The sequence below is a fragment of the Ammodytes marinus genome (genome assembly GCF_949987685.1).
Source record: "Ammodytes marinus genome assembly, chromosome: 6".
Classification (NCBI taxonomy): Eukaryota; Metazoa; Chordata; class Actinopteri; order Uranoscopiformes; family Ammodytidae; genus Ammodytes; species Ammodytes marinus.
In genome coordinates, this window is record NC_137235.1 from 15,021,044 (window position 1) to 15,042,386 (window position 21,343).

Genomic DNA, 21,343 nt, shown 5'->3' on the forward strand with positions numbered 1-21,343 from the left:
TGTTTTTTAACGTCTGTGCCACTGCACATAGGCTATTATGTCTCAAATAACTACCATAGAGAATGAACTGTAACAGTTTAGAGAGGGCGGGGAAATCAGCGCCCCCCCTCACCCCCCAAATCCCATTAGTGGCCGTAAATATATTACATCCGTAGTGGTTTAGCACTACCATAGGGAATGGAAAACGGTTTAGGGAAATTTAGCTAAAGAATCCACGTGTTTCAAATTTGTACACGCTTGTTGTTCGCGCCATGTCGGCTCGTTGGTCTAGGGGTATGATTCTCGCTTAGGGTGCGAGGGCAAGACGTGGATGACTGGCACAGCCTGACAGCCAATGAAATTGCAGTATCGACCCCTGCTGACTATGGTCCTTAATCCCTCAAAATTTCCCTTAAGTAGTTAAGATAAATATCTGGAGCCGGTTCAAACCCCGGAACGGACAAAGGTAAAGAGGTGGTTTTGAAACAAGAAATGTTAATCTCACTTTGATGGTCTTCTTCTATTATGACTATCATTTAAGTTACAGACAGAGAGGTGTGTGCTAATGTTTGCTACACTTTATATTGGTAATAAATTCAGGAGCTTAGAATTATTAACTCAAATGCAGTGTGGAAAAAAATACTAAAGCATTATGTCAAGTCCTTGACATATTTATTATGGCTAATAACCAATTATATTATATACCTTTCATACTAAGTGTATACAACATATTTAAAATGCAGCTACTTTTTCCAATACATTCAATGATCACAAAAAATTATTCACTTATTAAAATTACACAAGAACAGGGTTAAATCTTAATCATTTATTATTAACAATCTTCACAGCATCACAACTTAATATTCAAGAAACATAGTATAAATATAAAACAGATTTTTATTTTATTTACAATATTTAAAAATGTACATTTTCCTGGCTCACATTTGAGGAAATAAAACTGCAACAGTAGTATTGTTGTATTATTGCATTCACGTTGAACTGGGAAGACGTGAGTGGAATTAATTAGATTTTTTTTCTTCAGTTTACAGTAACTAGTGCATTGCCCGTAGGAAGCAGGTCGATGTGTGTCCCGCTCGTCACTCATTTCAAATCAGAGGGAAGCGGGGTTTAGCCGGAGACAACTTCATGCTGCTTCATGCCCGTTGTTGCTGTGACCTTCAGTGTGCGCATGTATTCGCCGCCAGCATGATATAAATATGATAAATTTTACATATTTGGTCCAAAACATCATAATCAATCAAGGATGCACACGTTTGTGCCGTGCGCAAGCCATATCTAGAAGCTCAGGCCGATCTGACTAACAGTGAGAGAGATATGCGAGTCACAGACAGATAGACAGACAGATGTTTCTTGCTTTATAGATAGATGTAAGTGAACAAATGACAGCAAGATCCAGGGGGGTGGAGGAGATATCGTCCAGCTTGTTGAGGAATCTAGGGCCGCTGTCCATCCGGTCATGACATCATTTGCAGTGGAGATGAAAGAACAGATGGGAGTCCAAAAGAGGCCTATATCAAAGACAGAAATGTAAACTGATTAAAATATTACTTTAATTTGAACTCTTAACAGTAAATTAAAATGGACAAAAGATATGTACATACCCCCTTATTTTCTCTTTTCAACCTCCCATCTCTTCTTTTCCATTTCATAAAATGGAGACTGGCAGAAGTCTTTCCAGGTCATCTCCATCTGCATGCCCTGTGTTTCGTAGATGGACAGTACTTTGGCAGGGCAGTATATGTATTTCCCAGCAAGTCCAGGGAAGCCTGTGTGGACATGTGGACTGCTGGGGCCCTGCTTTAGTTCCAGCCGACAGAACCGGCACTTGCGACCTGTCGGCTCAGTGTTGGTTCTTTTCCTCTTCTTCTCCACTTTCTCCTCCACCTTTTTTTTTGTGGCATCCAGTTCCCGCTGGAAGAACTCTGTCCCAGCAAAATCCCTGAATGCCATCCTAGGGTCTGTCAGACCTTCAGCACCGTATTTTTTGAAAACTATGGTGGAGCAGTAGAAATATCTGACAGGTCCTTGCTGGTAAAAAAAATGAACTGATGAACCATCATTTTCATACCTGGACTTTGGCTGGCCACAGGCAAGACAGGTTATGGTTTTTGTTTTTTTTGTGTGTGGCTGTTGCTGCTGCTGGTGTACTGCCAATATGCCTTGAACCATTTTTTCAAGGGACTCCTGTGTGATGGGTTCTACAGTCTGAACGGGTGAAGGTGGTTTTGTGACTTCAACAGGCATTGTGACAACTGGCACACTGGTAGTCTGACTCCCCTCTGTCAGCGCATACCGCAGTTGCTGCCTGTCTTGAAGCCGTTCTGGTGTAGTGTTCAAAGATGAGCTAGTGTTCAATAGCTTGCTCAGGTGCTTTACATACTGTGCTATATGTAGCTTTGTTGTTGGGTGGAGCAAGCTATTTGGATCTTTGGCTGAGTTGTGAACCAGGGTGGCATAATCCTGGTCCACAAGCTTTAGCATGTCCTTTTGTCCGTGATATTTATTGAGGATGTTGTCGATGCATTGCTTCATAGGTGCTGGCCAGCGCTTGTGGTCCAACACAAAGGTTCTCCCACCGGACTTGACAGGTCCAGTGCGAGCTGCAGTCGGTGATGTCAGCAGAGGCAAAGGCGGCGGGCTTGTGGTTCCTATAACCACAAAAGACAAGTGTACAGGTCAGGTGAAATGAGTAAATAAGATCCCTTTGTTGTCACATCTCTCAGAAAATAAATATAAAACACTGATACGGCTATTTAAAAAAGAAAATAATAATTTAGTAGTAAAATTTTTTATTTATAATAGTGCTGCTGCTGACTTTTGCCACTACTTTGTCAAGAAGTCCTTACCTGGCTCTATTTCAGGCTTGGGAGCTCGTTCACCTCCAAGATCAGCTGGCTGCCATGTTGAAAACTGGAACAGCTTTGCTGGAACCCTGGAGGATGCTGGAGGAAGCCCGGACTGGTCGGTGGGTGGGCAGGGTTGAGGAGGTGGAGTGATGACCTGGGAGTCTGGCTTGCTCCTGTGTTTTTCCCAATCCAAAGGTACTGGGCGGCAACCAGGCTCCAAATATTCCAGGCCAAACTTCTCTCCTGTGTCTCTGCCGGAGGGATGGAAGGCAGGATACTTCCTGTGGCCCAACACCTGGTGAGAGACCGCATTGAGGTTTGCAATCAATGCGGGGTCAAAAACAGCTGGGAGGCAAACCCCTGGCTGCTGTAAATCTACCAGGCGCTGGTAGTTCCACCGTGCAACCCCCGTCATCCCCTGAGCTTGAAAAAGCTCAGAGGAAACCCGTGTTCCTGTGACCCACTTTGCCTGATGAAAGTGGTACCCCTCCTGTTGTGATGTGCCTCTGATGGGAATCCAAACAGGTACTTTTGCTCCATCACCCTGAACGTGGTTCAGCTGTAATGTGCCTCCATTCCTGTACAGGATCCGACCTTCCACTTCTGGATCACTCAGGCAGCCTCGCAGGATGTGCACACGCTGAATCCGCCAGATCTTCAGCATGGAGGGCTTGAACAGAGGAGCACCATTTGGGTCTGTGGCAAGGTGGAAATTACTCGACGTCATTGTAAAAGAGGGTCACCCCTCAATTGATCTTTCGAGGTTAAATAAAGGTTACAAACAAACAAACAAATGCTGGAAAACTCCCTCCACTCTCTGGACCAGCTCTTCGGGCTTGGGAATCTGGATACGGCAGTGATGACGGACATGATGTTTGGTGGGGTTGCACGGTTCAATGTTGCAAAATGTGTATGCATCCTTCAGCCTCTGCAGGTCTTCTTGATCCACCACAGAAAAAGCAGCAGACAAGAATTGAGCAAATGAGCTGTAAAGAGCATGATGCTCTGTAACACACTCACGGAGGAGACGCCTCATGCAGTGGAACAAGTCCAACTTGATAGTTATATCTTGGTTGAAGTCGGACCTTGAAGAACATGCATTCAGCAGGTTCCCATGCGTGGCTACAGAAACAATGGCATCAGTTGTTCTCCACGCCTCCCAGCTCAGATGCTCTCCTGCAAAGGATTCTGCCACCTTGAAGGATGCACAGCAATCCCTAAAAGAAACAAAACAAAGTATATCAATGAATTGTTAAAACAGTCTTATCACTTTGTGTACTCAAATGCATTCAGCCATGACAGTAATATTTGTATTAATAAAAACACCTAATATAATTGTGTGCGAAAGTCCTTCATCAAACTGTTAATATGTATGATAAAGGGAGATGTAAGTTACGAATATGGGCTATTCACGTTCATCAATAATAACATTTCTATTTTAAAAAATGATTACCTGTCAACCCACTGGTATTGCGCCTTTTGGATGCCTGCAGCGCTGTAGCGGTTTGCCAGTCCCTCGTACAGGGGCTTCAGGGATCTCTCCGTCTCAGACTGCACCATTGCCCAAGAGAGGATCATCCAGTGCTCGTTCATCACTGCATAGGATGACATGGTCCCGGATACGAAAGTGACCTTCCTGGCCACTTTGCGGGTGTGATCTGAGCGGAAAGCCTGCCCAAAGGTGCCCTGCATGAGTGTTCTGATCGCTGCTTCCTGGTGCTTGTACTCATAGAGTAGGCAGTCTGTCAGGTAGTGTGAAGAGACAGAGATCCCGTTCCAGCCATCTGAATCTCCATACTCGCCAAAGGGAGCTGGATTTGTGCCCTGTCGAATGAACTGTGTTATTGTTCTTTGGCCAAACTTCCCTGCTTCACCATCGATGATAGTTTGGCAGCTTAGGAGATAAGCCAGGTTAGCGCGTTCATACTTCAGGTGCATCATCTCCATGATCTGCTTAGCCATGTCAGAGGGAGAGTTGCCTGTCCGTCGTAGCTCATGCATTACTGACTTACAAATAGCCTTCTTTAATGTGAGTACTGCTGGCAACAGGTTTGTAAACCTCTGGGGAAGTTTTTGCAGCCAGATCGGGTTGTCAGCGTACCACCTTTTCCGGCAAACTTTGCAGCACAGCCTGGATGACAGCAGGTAATACTGTCCGGTTAGTCCGACGATAACTCGAGGTCTGCCAACACCTGCAGAGGCAACTTGAGCCTGAGCGCAACCATCTATGCAAGGCAGGGTGTAATTGTTCCTCAGCCTAACCATTATGTTATCATTCTCTGGCTTCCATATAAAAAAGGGGTGAAGTTGAAAGTACTTGGGGGATGGAAGCTCAGAGATGCTATCGATTAACTCAGGCTGAGGAGGGGAACGCCACAAAGACAGCATCTTCATGGGGTTACGCACAGGGATGCAGCCTGGCCAGAGACCCAGGGATTCCAGCTCACTCTTCATCCAGATCCTCTGCTGCTGTGAGCAGTTCCATTGACTGATGTCATGGTCATAGGAAGTAAGTGGAGTAGAGGCACGGCTGGGGACAGGTGATGGCTGACCTAGTCAGACAAGAATAAAAACACAGAAAATCATCAAGATTTTGTATGTCACTTGCTGAATCAGTAACTTTTTTTTATTCACTTCTTAAAATACATTTTACATATTTGGTATTTGCTCCTGTTTCTTATTTCAAGTCACTTTGTAAACCATTGTTTTTAAAGTTGCTATACAAATAAAGCTATTATTATTGTTCATACACACATACATACTTACTTTGAGCTATTGGTGCACTTAGTGGCAGAGGAGGTTGTGTGGGTGCCACAGACGCCTTAGGAGAACTCTGATGTTCTATATAGAATAGTAAACATTTCATTATTTTTAACAGGAAGATAAAGAAAAAAATATAAAAAGGTACTTTACAACATTTATGAAGGACACTACATAAATATTTTTCAAAGGTGAATACAGGTAAAATAACACACCTGGAGCTGTGATGACCGTCTCTGTTGGCAGTGACATCAGCTCCTGGGGAAGAGGGACAGGTTTCTTCACAGCTGGCAGAGCTGGGGCTGCAGGGAGGGAAGGACAATAAAAAGCAATCAATTAATGGTCTGGGTTTGAACTGAAATAAACAAGGCATGTGTGAAAAAAAGTTTAAATGTACACAACATAAATATTTTTTTTAAATTGAATACAGGTTAAATAACACACCTGGAACAGTGACGGCCGTCTTCGATGGCAGGGGAGCTTCTGTTTCTGGCATTAAAAACATCAGCTCCTTAGGAAGAGGGACAGGTTTCTTCACAGCTGGCAGAGCTGGGGCTGCAGGGAGGGAAGGACAATAAAAAGCAATCAATTAATGGTCTGGGTTGGACTGAAATAAGCAGAGCATATGTGAAAAATTGTTTAAATGGATAAACAAAAAGATGTAAATTGCATTTACCATCTCCTTCTGAAGCCGTCCTCTGAGTTTCCGTGGACAGTGAAGCAGATGGTACTATGACGAAAATAGTGATGTTAGTCATTTATATTTTGGCAATATACAAAAATCAGTGTTAGTAAAGGAACAAACTACCCATCCTTTACTTCACCTGCTTTAGCAATATCGTGAAACAATACATTAATGTAATGTTTCTTACATAAATAATGTAGATTATATTTCATTCATACACATGCATTTGATTTATTATGGATTAGAATTCAGCTTTCAGTCACTACAATTTAGCCGAAGCAAGATGGCACACTGCAAACACATGCATTCGTCTGTTAGTAAACAAGGCGGTTTGTTATATACAGCTCCGGCAAAAGAGAGAGACCACTCCAAATTTTTTGTTTCACTGGTTGTACTATATGAAGGTATTCGTTAAAAAAATTACAAACTGTATGTCTAACACATTCCGGATAAAATATTGTAATTTAGATAATTTCAATAATGGATGTAGAAATGCTGATGTACTAAAATGTGTAGTGGTCTTTATTCTTGTAGGAAAATAAGGATTGGTACTTACCAACATCATGACTGGTAGCAATTCATAGTCACTAGGACTCTTGGTAGAACACCAGAACACAAACATGATAACAGACAGGTAGAACTCATGCTTCATGTTGGGATAATAATTCATGTTCCCAGAGTTGTCCGTTGATGTGTGACATATTTGTTCAGGAACCTCTTTGCCTTGGTGTTGCCTGTCGTCTGGTGGGGGACAATGATGATGCAGAAGTAGCTGGAAGACACACAAAAATGTTATTAATATATATACACTGCAAAAAAGCTTAACTGTAAATAGTTTCTGAATGGTTAGGTAGTAACAACAAGGAGGCTAATGTTTACTTACAACTCTGCACATGCTGTTTAGAAGGAGAGATGGTCAGCATTGCTCTCTCCAGCTCTTCATCTTCATCCATCACTGTGATGCAACAGACAAGAAGGAGAATGGTAAACGGTGCATGATTCAAGTTCATTCCATTTGGTGCTCTTATAAACCAACATGTACTGGTACATCTTTTTGTCAAAATAAACGGAAAACAAGACCCACCTATAGATCTGGCAGGAGCTGGTGAGGTGTGTGTTGAAGAGGAGCCAGAGGCTGACTGTAGCTTCTTCTGCAGATATTTTTTTAATTTATACATTTTTGTTCCAGGAGCACAGCTTTTTTTTTTTATTATAAAGGATGCATAGCCATCATCCCTGCTTTCCCAAATTTCTCGCCAGGTGTTTTTTGCACGAGTGCCAAAACCGACCAGCTGGTCATCCTCTCCTGTTGCTGCTGCTGCTGTCAAATCTGGCCTCTGTGATAGATAGTTGAGAAGTGCTTGGACTTGGCTAAAACTGAGGGCATACATTTCAAATGAAAGTAAGCTGTCCTTGCTGTGTCCTTCACCCATGAATACTCCTGCAGCCTCTTCCTTTTCTTTACTCCTGATTAGGTAAATTGTGTACCCAATGTCATTCTCCAGGAGCCAACGGAAAGATTTCCCTTTGTACTTTCCAAACTGTAGGATGTACTCTCCAAACACCTCTGCTCTGTCCGAGGCATCACCTCCTCTCTGACGGACCACAGTCAGGGCATTTTGTCTGACCACCTCCTCCTTCAACAGGGCAGACTTGTCCTGCAGTGCTGGGTTGTCCTTTAGGAGTTTTGCTGCTTCGGTTGGGTCCTGGCGGAGATACCCACGAGGACCAGAGCGGAATGAAACACTGATCCTCCCGGGGAAGAAATGTTGCTTTCGCATTTTTCTGTAATGAAAAAAATGATTTGGTTATTTAATATGTTAAAGAGAGGAATTGTTTTTTTTTAAACACAGGTGTGTCCTGTGAGTGACAATGAGCTGTGTTTAGATTGACTGTTTAAACGCCAACATGGCCATTTTAAGGTGAAACCCTTTGAACATATGTAAACAGTCTCCTAGTAGAGATAAGATGACAGAACTTGGTGTAGTGAGTAGTGATATCCTTTGAACCTACTGTCTATACCTAGTAGAGATGACAGAACTTGGTGTACCCTAGTGAGTAGTGATATCCTTTGAACCTACTGTCTATGCCTTTAAAGTAGAGATGACAGAACTTGGCTCACTTCGTTCCTTTGAACCTTTCTTTATATGTCCATGCTTTGAACTGTGTTTGCACCCGAATCCCCCCCCCTCCCTCAGCATCGTGAGACCCAAAAAGTAACACCTAGATGTGAATTGACTTAACTTCATCAAAGCCACTTTGTCTTTTGTTGAGATTTTTCCTACATTATTATATAAACGTGATTGGTAAAATAAAGCATGCATGACTGGTATATTATTATTATGATGACACAGTATGGAAATCCCTCAGAGTGGTTTGCAATGTAAAATAACGATATCAGCGTTTAACATATGACAGCTCAGTTGTCTATTGTGTGTTTTTTTTATTTTTAATCTCACAGACAGAATGCATGATAGCGGGGAAAGTGAACGTTCCGAGCGAGCCGTTATGAAGTTACTTTCGCCGGTAACTTTATAAAGGCGACTGGAAGCCGTCGACATAACGTTGTAGTAAGTGTAAACAGAACGAAAGTACACGATACAAATGAAGCACGTCCATTCGTAGCTGGTTTCATTCACTGTCTAGTCTGTTATCCACCGTCATTTTGACTGTTTGTGTAAAAAAGCACCCAGCGTATATTTAACTTTAACCGCAAAACGGTGAGACTTATTAACGGTAGTAAACGTCATACTCCCATATGTTAACTCACGACAATCATTAGAACTGTAAAAATGTAATTCCACGAACATTTGACGGCTCAATGTGGCAGTATAGTCGCCGTAATTCATCATACATTGCAACGGGCAACTGTTCACGTAAACGGGAAAACTTCAGGCGGCGCTGAGATAAAATATCACTACAGGTCCGTTCATCGTGCATTGTTTAATTCAACATATCATAACTTTATAATGTAAATCACTTACTTCTGAACTGTGATAGTCTCTTCAAGACTGCGCGAGCTGCAGACAATTCAAACTCTAGGCGAATACTGACCTACTGACTGACATCAGAAGCCGGAGGCTGATAGCCCCGCCCGCCCAAACGACTCCAAAGCAAAGCGCCACGCGCGGCCAAACATATATTACATCCGTAGTGCGACTAGACACTACCATAGAGAATGCATTGTAAAAAGTTAAGGGAGATCTAAGGGGAAAACAGCGCCCCCCCTTATCCTAGTAGCGGCCGAAAATATATTACATCCGTAGTGATAATTCACTACCATAGGGAATGAATGGGAAACGATCTAGGGAAATCTAGCTAAACTATCGACGGGCGCCGCGCGAGAGGTCCCGGGTTCAAATCCCGGACGAGCCCGTGTTTTCTTCCTTCGAATCTTAATAGCCGTGAATTCACTTCAACGAAACCACAGATGTTAATACATATATATAGGCCTATATATATATATCTACGCAACGAAACGATCAAACCCTATCTCACGAAACTGAGCAATTGCCAAGATCAAGCCATTATAAGCTTTGTTACTTTGTGAAAAATAAACCATATCACAGTTAAAAAGGTTTACAGCTAGTGCCCGTTATCCTTTTTGCAAATGTTTTGATTGAGTTCTTATGAAGGTGAATATACTGCCTGTCATGTGTGTGTGTCTGGGTGAGAGTGTGCCTGTGGGTAAAAACCTGTTAAATGTATTGAGACCATAACACTGTTAATAGCCTTTATTTTATCATCAAAATAGTTGTGAATTGGTCTTCTGTCAATCAGCTTATCTACCATCAACTTTATTAACTCTTCAGAGCAATCACACACAAAAAATAAGACACAGCACTCCATACTGCAAATATTATCAATACGTTTATTAAGTGGTATGAATGTTCTGTTTTAAAGTAAATGCAAAATTGCAGACAGACCTGTACAGTTATATGTTCACAGTTTAACATGTTCCCTTTGAATTGCCAATGTTTGTAGATTAAAAAGAGATAGGGTTTATTATAGAAATGTATAATATCCATTATTATGAGAGTATCAAAATCATGCTTAATAAAACCTTTAATTGCCCTTTCAGTCTAATCAATTATAAAATATATATATTTATATATTACAACTTGTATTTGCAGAGATACAAAAACATTTACAAGCAAAAAAACACATAGAATATCCAGGGGAAAATGCAGATCAGTTGAGCCGCTACATTCGGTGTGTGTGTGTGTGTGTGTGTGTGTGTGTGTGTGTGTGTGTGTGTGTGTGTGTGTGTGTGTGTGTGTGTGTGTGTGTGTGTGTGTGTGTGTGCGTGCGTGTCTTGTTTATTTTGTTGTAAGTGTACATATAAATAAAAGAAAGTGTCACATCCTTTTTTTGGCATTACATGATTAGAAAAAAGACAAACCAAGACAACTGTTACATGATTTCGATTAAACTGACCAGCAGATCTATCAATGGAAAAATCAGATTTAAGAATGTTTGGCTGTGGGAATTTTATATATATACAGTATATCTATATATATAAAGTGCTCATTGGAGACATGTACAAAGACGCTATAAACAAAAATATTTTGTTCTCCAGAAGCTGTAAAAAACAAAAAACGGACTGTGCTCTTGATGGCATTCTAAAAATGTATGGTGTAAGTTTATTTTCTATCTCTTGTATGACCTTCGTTTAAGAAAACTGTAGGATTAAATGAAGAATTAAATCAATTGTCAAATGTAAAAAATTACATATCCCATAACACAAGGCTATCTGCTCTTGAAAAACAAAAATTACAGATATTTCCCTACTTTGTACTTTCTATATTTTTCCCATATAACATTTTCATACAATAAAAAAGGCTACCACGATTCCAGGTCACAAACCAAGACATATCATTGCTTCTACCCTTAAACCAACCGAGTGGTGTCTTTTCCTCACTAACACAATAATGCCCTTGTGCAGCAACTTTCACATTTCTGAATGAAAATATAAAAAAAACACTTCACTCTGACAATGAACCAAATGAACGAGAGCCAGAGTCCCCCCTCCCACTCCAAACCAAAATACCAAAAGCACACTAGACCGTGGCTGAGCTGCTTTATTACCAGGTGCATGTTTTCTGTTGTGTGTACAGTTAAACATGTGCATGTATGTACAAGAGAAAGCTTGAGCCACATGTCACTTCATGATGTTAGCTTGCAGGAAGCAGAGGTGAGTGGTGTTTTCTGAATGTGGTGGCCCCATGAAGGAGGAGTTCGCATTACTGAATCTCAAAGTTAGCTGTGCTGGTGAGAGCAAGCTGAAGTATGTACTGTATGACACGATGCACAGTATGTGTGATATGATACATTCCGAAAAGTTTCACATTATATTGGCCTAGTTTGCAAATAACGTGTGTGTGATTGTGTTTGTGTGTGTGTGTGTGTGATTGTGTGTGTGTGTGTGTGTGTGTGTGTGTGTGTGTGTGTGTCCACAATCTTTACTTGGAGGCATGCAGAGAAATGACAACTGATGTTGCAACAGATGTGTGGTTGTTTAGCCACAGAGGGCACTGCTCTCAGGCCTGCTGAGAAGCTGCAGCCTCTTATTTTCCTTTAAAGTGTCTGGACCTTCCACAGTGGATCAGAGGTCTGGTACGACAACCTGATTTCTATTTGAATGTAAAAATGAGCTGACCCAAAAAACCCGCAGAATGGATCAGAAACTGAGGGATGGCTACATGATTAGCAGGCGGACACCAGCTCATATTAAAGGCTAATGAGGTGAAAGTGCAGCCTGAGGAACAATTCCCCTGTCCCTGTTCGGAGTCCAATGTGTAGAGCCAGGTCTTTAAAATCCCCCCTCAAGTCAAAGTGGTACAGTCCAACGTAGAAACCAGCACCAAGTTTCTTCCGAGCTGCCCGGTGAATGCATTTCACACCAGGAGGTGGCGTTTCTTGTGCAACGCCAGGTGGTCGGAGCGGGAGAAACTGCGCTCACAGTCGGGGCACTGGAACGGTTTAACCCCTGTGTGCTTGCGGAAGTGTCTCGTCAGCTCGTCCGAACGGGCAAACTTCCACGTGCAGCCTTCCCACATGCACTTATACGGTTTCTCCCCTGCACACAAATGAGAGAACAAATGTGAAGTTGATCAATGAGAAAAGGCTGGTAAAAGACGATGTTTGCACAGGTTGGAAAGGAGCTTGTGTGTGAAGGAAGGCTCTTACCGGTATGTGTCCTGCGGTGTGCTTTGAGGTGGGAGCTCTTGGTGTACACTTTGTTGCAGCCGCCAAAGTCACAGCGGTGGATTCTCCGCTTTTTCAGCGAGTCCGGAGACTCAGAAGGGAGAGGATGCTGTGTGCCCGAGTGAACTATTACTGATGGGTTGTTACCCCTAAGAGAGACACACAGAGAGGACATCATACGTTTAAGTAGCGTTAATTGATTTTGCTGCATTCATCCTCTCCCAATTTGAACAAGAGACGGCGCTGGTGTTAATGTAACGACAACCACCTCCTTTAATGATGTGGAAATCTAAATGCACGTTTACAGTTTTTTACGATTGTGCGAACACTAAAATCAAAAGTATTACACAATTATCAAAACCTTAAACTCAAGGAGCAAACCATTGGCCCATATGTGCACCACTATAAGCACAAAGTCAGCCTCACACCTTTTGCAAAACAATACACAGTGATTTGCAAAACACTAAACACACTTGAATACATTAGACACAGAAGTTTATCAGGATGTCACCTCATTGCAATTCCAAAGCACTGACTGTCAAATTACCAAACACATGAGCCAATCAGTAAACACAGCCATTAGGTGCGAAAACACATGATTGCTTTATTGTAGACACTCCAATCAGGTTCAAGCACTATAAAAATGCAGCAGGTAAGTTCACCTGCCTTTACAGTAACCACAATGGAAGGAGTCAGAATAAGAGTGAGGGTGAGAGGGGTAATCCACAGAGGAGAAGAAGGAGGTAGAGGCAGAGATAGAGGCAGAGGAAGAGGAATAGGAAGACCTGAAGCAAGAGGAGAACGTGGAAGAAGAAGAGGACCAAATGTATCTAATGAAATTCTTGCAACACTAGTGGACCTCACGCCATAGCTGTGCAAGGGTGGATAAGACATTCAAGAAGGTTCTTCCAACGTCTTGACACTGAGGATATCACCTGTGATGTGGATGAAATTCTCTGGCCAGATCCAGCTAGGAGAAGAGATAATGTCTAGTATTTTCTGTTTTCTTAATTTTTTTATTTTCTTTATTTCTGTAATTTTTAACCTGTACTGGATACAGTATTTTATGTGTGTTGTTGTTTGCTGGGATAACATGGTTATGCACACTACTGCAGACATGTTTTGTTGTGATTTTCCATGATTTGGGTGTATGGAGAGAAATAAATGATATTTTCCTCAGTCTGCAGCATTGGTTTTGTCAAGTGTTTGGTGAAATTATTGTATATTTGCACTTTCTCTGTGTACTTTATATACATTACTCAAATCACTGAGAAGTAGAATTACTAAAAGGTGTTTAAGGTTAGCAACAGCAGTGTGTAACTGACAGAATTAAGTAATATAAAAAGTGTGTGTTTCATATGGTAACAAAATATGTTTTTTTATAAAATAGTGTATAGTTTTGAAAAGAGGTGTTTTGCTAATTGGGTGTTTGGTGTGTAGTGTTTTGAGAAATCGTGCTGTTTTTAAAATTGTGCTCAAGCAATCTAAAAAAAAACTGTAATTTGGTGGCATCTACTGAAATAACAACTTTAACCAGTCAGGAAGTTGAAACCCACATTTTTTCCCAGCCCCACCACGCCTTTACTTTGTCCTGTCACCTCCCTCGTGATTGTTCTTTTCACTGAACCATTCAACAATTTGATGCAAATCTTTGGTGCTGCCCTCTTCCAAGTCTTGTACCAAACTTCAACAAGCCAAAGCAGGTGTTTAACACTGTGTGTGTGTGTGTGTGTGTGTGTGTGTGTGTGTGTGTGTGCGTGTGTGTGTGTGTGTGTGTGTGTGTGTGTGTGTGTAAGTGGCAGTTGAGAGCAGGTGTCGAGTGATGAAATAGGAATCCCTTACAGATCAGTTCTGGGAAAAGAATGTGTAGAAAGTCCCCCATCTCACACACACACACACACACACACACACACACACACACACACACACACACACACACACACACACGCACACACACACACACACACACACACACACATGCACACACACATGCACACACGCATGCACACACATAAAAAACATCCCTTTCTGCACACACTCTATCATTATTATACACATAGCAAACATGACCTATTTACCCGCATACACATAATGTATATTTACATTGTCCATGTATGTGTTTTCAGAAGACAGGTGATGACTGATACAGACACACCCCCTTTTTTTTCTTTTACGGTTGGCATGTGCAACAGCGAATTGTGATGGCAAATACCCTGCGAACTACAGTAAAGGGGGGTGGGGTGGGAACAATAAAACACGCACACACACACACAAGCAATAATTAACTGGCAACATTCTCTGACTATTGCATATAGTCAGAGAATTGCAACCAAACTGCTATTATATCTTTATAAAAAGCAACATTAGTTTAGATGCTGAAGAACCATTGAGTTACAAAACAGATGAGACGAGGTGAAGAGGAGGAAACCGGAAGTAGAGGAGGAACAGGAAGGGATGAGGGGAAGGGGGGCCAGAAAGGGAGGGCAAGAAAGCGTGGGACATTCCGGACAAAGAGCGCAAAATTAAAAATACAGGAAGTGCTGAGCGATGGAAAGAGGGTGGGGGTGCGGGTGAATGGGAAGAGTAGAGGAAGAAGAATGGAGGAGGTGACAAGCTCACTATGGCTGATATCAACCTGTGTGGCTGATAAGAAGATGCGGGAAGTGGCTGTAATGAGAGGTGTGTCTGATGGCCTAGACTGGAAATGAGAGAATGAAAAGACACCACACTGGAATGAAGGAATCTGACACAGCCCACACACAGTCAGCGTGCGGCTTGTTCACGTGTCCCACACTTGTTGTGATACTGGTCCTGTGTTATCTCTGTCTATTAAAAACTCATCTGTGCACGTTTGTTAGCTGCTCTTAGTTAACTTCCTCTCAGCCACATTAACAGGAACAGGCAACCACTACATAGTTATGCAGTAACTACTATATTGGCATATAGAAGTTACTGCATAACTATGTAGTAGTTACTATATTGGCATATTTTGTTATGCTCTTAGGCATAAAAAAGGGATGGTTTCAGTATCAGTACCAAAACTCTTTTATCATTTCAGTCCTGGAATCACTTCAAGGGATATCCAACCCTAGGGTCTTCACCGATAGAAACAGATACGGATCCAGTCGACAGAAAGATTTTGATTCTAAATTCCACTACCATATGACGTTAAAGGGGAAGCACCGAGGCAGACAGAAACTTAGGAAACTCTTGATGCTTCTTTCAAAATGTGTATAAGTGCGTTGGTGTGTCACTGACCCGTATTCGTGTGGTATCCTGATGACGGATGATTTCATCTCGTGGCTGCTATGGAGGTCATGAGCAAACTCAGGGCGAGGCTCTGTTTTGATTGGCTTGTGCAGGTCATGGGCGTCGCCCCGCAGCTCAAGGGGTTTCGTAGAGTGAACTGGGTAGATGTAAAGAAACATCAAATGTGAGCTGGTCAGCATTTACTCACATTAACACACTGCTGACATCATCCTCACAAAATAAAGATACAATCTGTAAGTGAGAACTTTTCTTGTTAAGCTTCTCTAACGTTTTTCCCTCTGTTGTTTTTGGACATAGTTGCTCTGTTGGTAGGTCAAGCACTTTGGTTCAGACTTAAATATCTCAACAGTTATCGGATGGATTATTGTGACATTTTGCACAGAGATTCATGGTCTGCAGAGAATGAATCATAATGATTTTTGTGTTTCATCAGCTTTTCCTCTATCTCCAAAAAAATGTTCTTAACCCAATACCTGCTAAACGAATGCCCATCAACCTCAGTTATACATTGTTTAAGTGCTAATTAACATGGTAACATGCTAACCTAATTTAGTAAACATTATACCTGCTTTACATCAGCCTACTAACATAATTATTGTAAGTTTGCTATGATGCTAGCGTGGCTGTAGATTTATAATATTGCTCTATATGAATTCTTATATCCTTTGTCTAATTTTTCATTCCACATGTTTACTGCAAAATATACCTTTACCACTACAAGTATTTTTGGTTGTTTACAGTCCTTCTAGGGATAGGAATAGCAAACAATCAATATAATAATTAAAATGCATTTTTTTTGTGCCTATAAAATATAAGTGAGATTCAGAGATGGTGACCTCCATCTGACCTCAGAAAACAGAACAAAGACCTGGCTTCTCTGAGAAAATAGGAATCGGCCAAACAGAGGAAATGAAAAGCACTTCCTCATTTCCACTTAAAGATATATACAATTCAGAAGAATTTTTTTCCCTCAAAGTCTGGAGATATATTTTTAGATAATTCTATACACTGACCATATTCCATGTTAATACATCTCAGATCAACTGAATTGAAATGTATACTGAAAATAACTCAAAAATGAAATGAAAGAACAGAGCAACAAGTGAGCCTTCACCTGTTTTGTGCTCCCTGCTTCGATGATGGTCGTCCTCGCTGTGGTGGACGGACGGGCTCACCATTATCTGCTGATGCAGGTGGAGAGGCGTCGGGTAGAGGACGGACAGAGGCACCATGACCGGAGACACCATGACCCCTGACCCCTGGATGACTCCGGGGCCCGACCCCATCAGAGGGGCCACCATGGTGGGGTAAGGGAGTGAGGAGGTGGGGGGAGAGGAGTGCAGCTGGGAGTGCTGGGGGGAGCAGCGGGGGGAAGCGCGGCTGGCCATGCTGTAGGGGGACGGCGGGGAGCTGCGTGAGGAGGAGGCCGGGGAGGAGCAGGGAGGGGAGGAGGAGGAGGAGGTGGAAGAGGAACGCTTGCTGACTGACAGGTCCACGGGCTCTAGCTGTGTGTGTGTCAGGCTGCTGCTGGTCGGGGGGCGGGACTGGGTGAAGGCGTGAATCGGGTGGTAGAGGTGGGCATGATGGGAGAAGATCACTCCGTATTGCTCTGGGGTTTTCATTAATGATGAGTAGAATGACTGGCGGTGGAAAGAAAAAAAGAGAGGATGCAGCAGACGGAAGCAGGGAAGGGGGACAAAAGAGCACAGAGTTAAAAACAATTTCCGCTCTGCATTGAATAACAGGGAAAACATGTTTCTGCCACACAAACAGCTACCGTCAGCCAATTTTTTGTAACCAAGCTCTTTTAGAGAGCGGATAACTGTTATGTCCTCACAGTACTGTGTGTAAACAGAGCCTGTGTGTGTGTGTGTGTGTGTGTGTGTGTGTGTGTGTGTGTGTGTGTGTGTGTGTGTGTGTGTGTGTGTGATCATTAGCCTGCTGCCTGGCAGTGTTTGTGCCCATTGTATGCAAATGTCCACTGTACAGCAGCCTGTTTGTCCAGGAAGAGCTGGAATGTGGGAACCAGTCTGTCTAGACACGTAACAGGAGTATGTGTGTAGGTCATGGTTACTGTACGCCTTTTTATAAAATAAAAACATGTTGGGGCATGAACAGAGCACACAATAACACACACTCAAGCACCCAACGCTACATTAACACCAACACACATGTGCCTTACCGTCTCCATGTCTGTCTTCAGAGGGTAATCATACATCAGCATGGCTGCACAGGCCTGGCTCCTACAAAAATAAAACACACACACAGAGACATCAGTACACACAGTTAATACATAACCACACGCTTACACACTTTCACTCACTTTAAATTTTAATATAGTTTAACATGGAAGTCGGTAATGATCACAGGTGGAAGAAGCACTCACATAAATACAAACATGTTGAAATACTTTATTACAAGTATTAAAAAATAATAATGCTTTTTTCAGAATATCACCCCCTCCAAAGGGTCACGAGATAAATCTGAGGGGCCGTGAGATGATTAATGGTTTGGACTTTTCTCAAACCTATGGGTTTCACCTCTTTGGGCCTTGAAAATGTATTTAAATTAAACCATGTGAGAAGTATAGAGGGCAAATGTCTCTCTGCTGGAACTAATAACTCATAGACAACTGAAATGTGACGAGTGTCCTCAACTAGATGCCGCTCTTTTGTCAGAGGTCAAAAGCCAAAATGGTTGTGAAACACTGGGTTAATCTTTAGCAATGTGTTGTATTTTATAATAATTAATTTTTTTATGTTAAATATTAATATGGAAAACTAGAAACTATTATATAGCTGTCAGTGTAGCAAAAAGTGCAATATTTCTCACCTGGAATAAATATAATGTAGCCTAAAATGGAAATACTCAAAGCACAGTAATTGCACAAGTGTTAGTTACATTTGACCACCGTCCATAACTCTGTTATTTGTCCTATTTACATCCTTCAGTCTTAATATACCGTAAAGAATTCATAAAATGTATATTTGAAAACCTGCTAGACAACCTTTAGTTGACATATTAGTGACATATACACACACATACCGTAACCAGAACCAGTACTTGTCTGAACCTAACCTCAACCGCAAGTGCTTGACTAATTTGGAACATGGCACACACACACACACACACACACACACACACACACACACACACACACACACACACACACACACACACACACACACACACACACACACACACACACACACACACACACACACACACACACACACACACACACACACACACACACACACACACACACACACACACACACACACACACACACACACACACACACACACACACACACACACACACACACACACACACACACACACACACACACACACACACACACACACAATAGTACACCCATACTGCCATTCTTCAAACCACCTTGAGTAGTGATGGTGAAAAGTAAATCACAGGGTGAAAGGCTAGGCAAGAGCCTGTAGTTAAGTGTAGATGCCTGAAAAGTGTCGGAAGTGTTTGTGTGTGTGTGTGTGTGTGTGTGTGTGTGTGTGTTTGCACTCTCTCTACTGACTCCTTGTCCAGTAAATCATGTCAGCCAAACATATTTGTTCTGACTGATTATACAGTAGACCATCGATCCGCCTCTCGACTTTTGCCATCTCCCATCGGAGGCTCTTTGTCTGTTTGTAATAAAAACACGTGGGGGACACTCAGACAATGCTACAGACAACTTTACGACGGTCGCTACAAGGATACAAGACAGTTACAGGTGTAATGTGGCTAAAAACTGCCTAGTGTCAAAGACTAGACAGTGACACTGTCTCACACATTTCAAACAGGCAGACATGCACCCCACCTACTGAGGCCCGCTGAGTGTATGGAAAAGCGTGTGAGGTTTCAAAGGTGGTTCCAGTTACCTGGGCTTTGAATGTCCAGGTGCAACCGCGATGACTGTGTTTGAGCCTAGACTAGAGTGTTTATGAGGGTGTTTGTGTGTTCACCGGAGCATTTAGGCAACTTGAACTGTCAAGGTACCCTGAGGGAGTCAGTCAGTCTGTGTGTGAGTGTGTGTGTGTGTGGGACCTGATAAAAGTCAAAAGAAGTTAGCCTTTAATTATTAACAAATGGGCAAGAACAGAGGCTGTCACACCCTAGCGCACACACACACACACACACACACACACACACACACACACACACACACACACACACACACACACACACACACACACACACACACACACACACACACACACACACACACACACACACACACACACACACACACACACACACACACACACACACACACACACACACACACACACACACACACACACACACACACACACACACACACCAGATTTGGAGCAAACCAATAGGAGAGCAGGATGCTCTCTTGCAGTGTCAGGAAGGGCGTGAACATGACGAATGAAGCCTCGCCCGGCTCCAGCGAAACAAAGAGCCTGCGGTCAGGTGGGGGACTGTTTTCTGTTTGTGTGTGTGTGTCTGTTTGCACATATATCTTGGAGGGTGTGTTTTCTAATCCGGGTTTGTATTGTATTAAAGTTCAACCCGAGGTCAATCAGTTGTTCTACTGTGCTTGTGAATGACACACAGAGGTGCCAATAAAAACAGGTATGAAGCACAAACAGATGGATCACGAAACAGAAAAAGGACAAAAGAAACCACTGCTCAGCTTGAAAGTGTAGAAACAGGTACTTTCCCTAGGGACAAAATGAATTCTAAATGTCCAAAAAACACCACACACCTACCGTCTAACCTGTGTTTACATTAAAATGTTTTCCCTCTGCTACTGAAACAGCAATGAGAAAAGTACTGAAAGAATAGGACTTCTGCAAGAAACACGACACATCTAACAACTGATCACAATTGCAAACAAAGGACACACAGCGTGTCATCGATGGAAAGCAACAGAAAACAGGCCCAGGCGATGTAATACATTTGCAGCTTTCAACCAGAGGTGTCAGTCCAAGATGTACGACTGCTACTAACCCTTAATCGATAAATTATTTGTTATTATTTTCTTGCTTAGTGCACAACATTTCACAACCCAAAGATATCAGGTAACACACCAATCCCCATATTTGGCATTAAAGGTGGAGTTAGTGATTCTGGAGAACGATTTATGTCAAAATCAGAGAATATCTCCAAAAAGTGATTTTGATAAAAATTCTCCAGAACCGCTGACTCCACCTTTTATGAGAAGTATTTTTTGTATATTATTCCTTTTTTGCCTTTAGGTTGCGACAATAACATTGCGTAAACTGTCTCGCTCGGGGCAGAATCTGATAAACAGAAATGTTTTACTGTTGAGTGAGTCACAGGTCAAAGAGGTGCTAACAAAAACATACATTTAAACACAAATATATATGAATGGACTTAGTCACTAGTGAGTCACAGCTTCCGTTCAAAACTCGAACAATACATGCAAATGATCCTGTCACTCTAGAGCGCCGCTGGGGGGAGAATTAAAGTTACTTGCGCATATACTCTATGTCCACATGCCTGAAGGAAATGCCAGACAATTAGCTTCTGGTTATCAGTCTTCTGGGTACTCTCACACAAACTACAA

The 21,343-nt window shown here is 42.3% G+C and overlaps 1 protein-coding gene and 1 long non-coding RNA gene across 2 annotated transcripts in view; both read right to left on the minus strand.

Annotated features, from left to right (window-relative positions):
• Window positions 1-6,050: 6,050 nt before the first annotated feature.
• Window positions 6,051-6,978, minus strand: LOC307251886. The gene is made up of 3 exons (XR_013844912.1): window positions 6,848-6,978; window positions 6,283-6,336; window positions 6,051-6,161 (listed from the first exon to the last, which is right to left on the minus strand). It is a non-coding gene; the product is annotated as an uncharacterized lncRNA (long non-coding RNA).
• A 3,197-nt stretch (window positions 6,979-10,175) lies between these two features.
• Window positions 10,176-21,343, minus strand: part of klf3 (Kruppel like factor 3 (basic)) — a 16,818-nt gene continuing 5,650 nt past the window's right edge. Inside the window, exons 2-6 of the mRNA XM_080030156.1 lie at window positions 17,951-18,011; window positions 16,883-17,408; window positions 15,757-15,904; window positions 12,481-12,647; window positions 10,176-12,370 (exon numbers count right to left, since the gene is read on the minus strand). Coding sequence (XP_079886282.1) covers window positions 12,189-12,370; window positions 12,481-12,647; window positions 15,757-15,904; window positions 16,883-17,408; window positions 17,951-17,992 — 1,065 coding nt within the window. The 5' untranslated portion in view covers window positions 17,993-18,011 and the 3' untranslated portion in view covers window positions 10,176-12,188. The remainder of the gene's footprint in view (window positions 12,371-12,480; window positions 12,648-15,756; window positions 15,905-16,882; window positions 17,409-17,950; window positions 18,012-21,343) is intronic.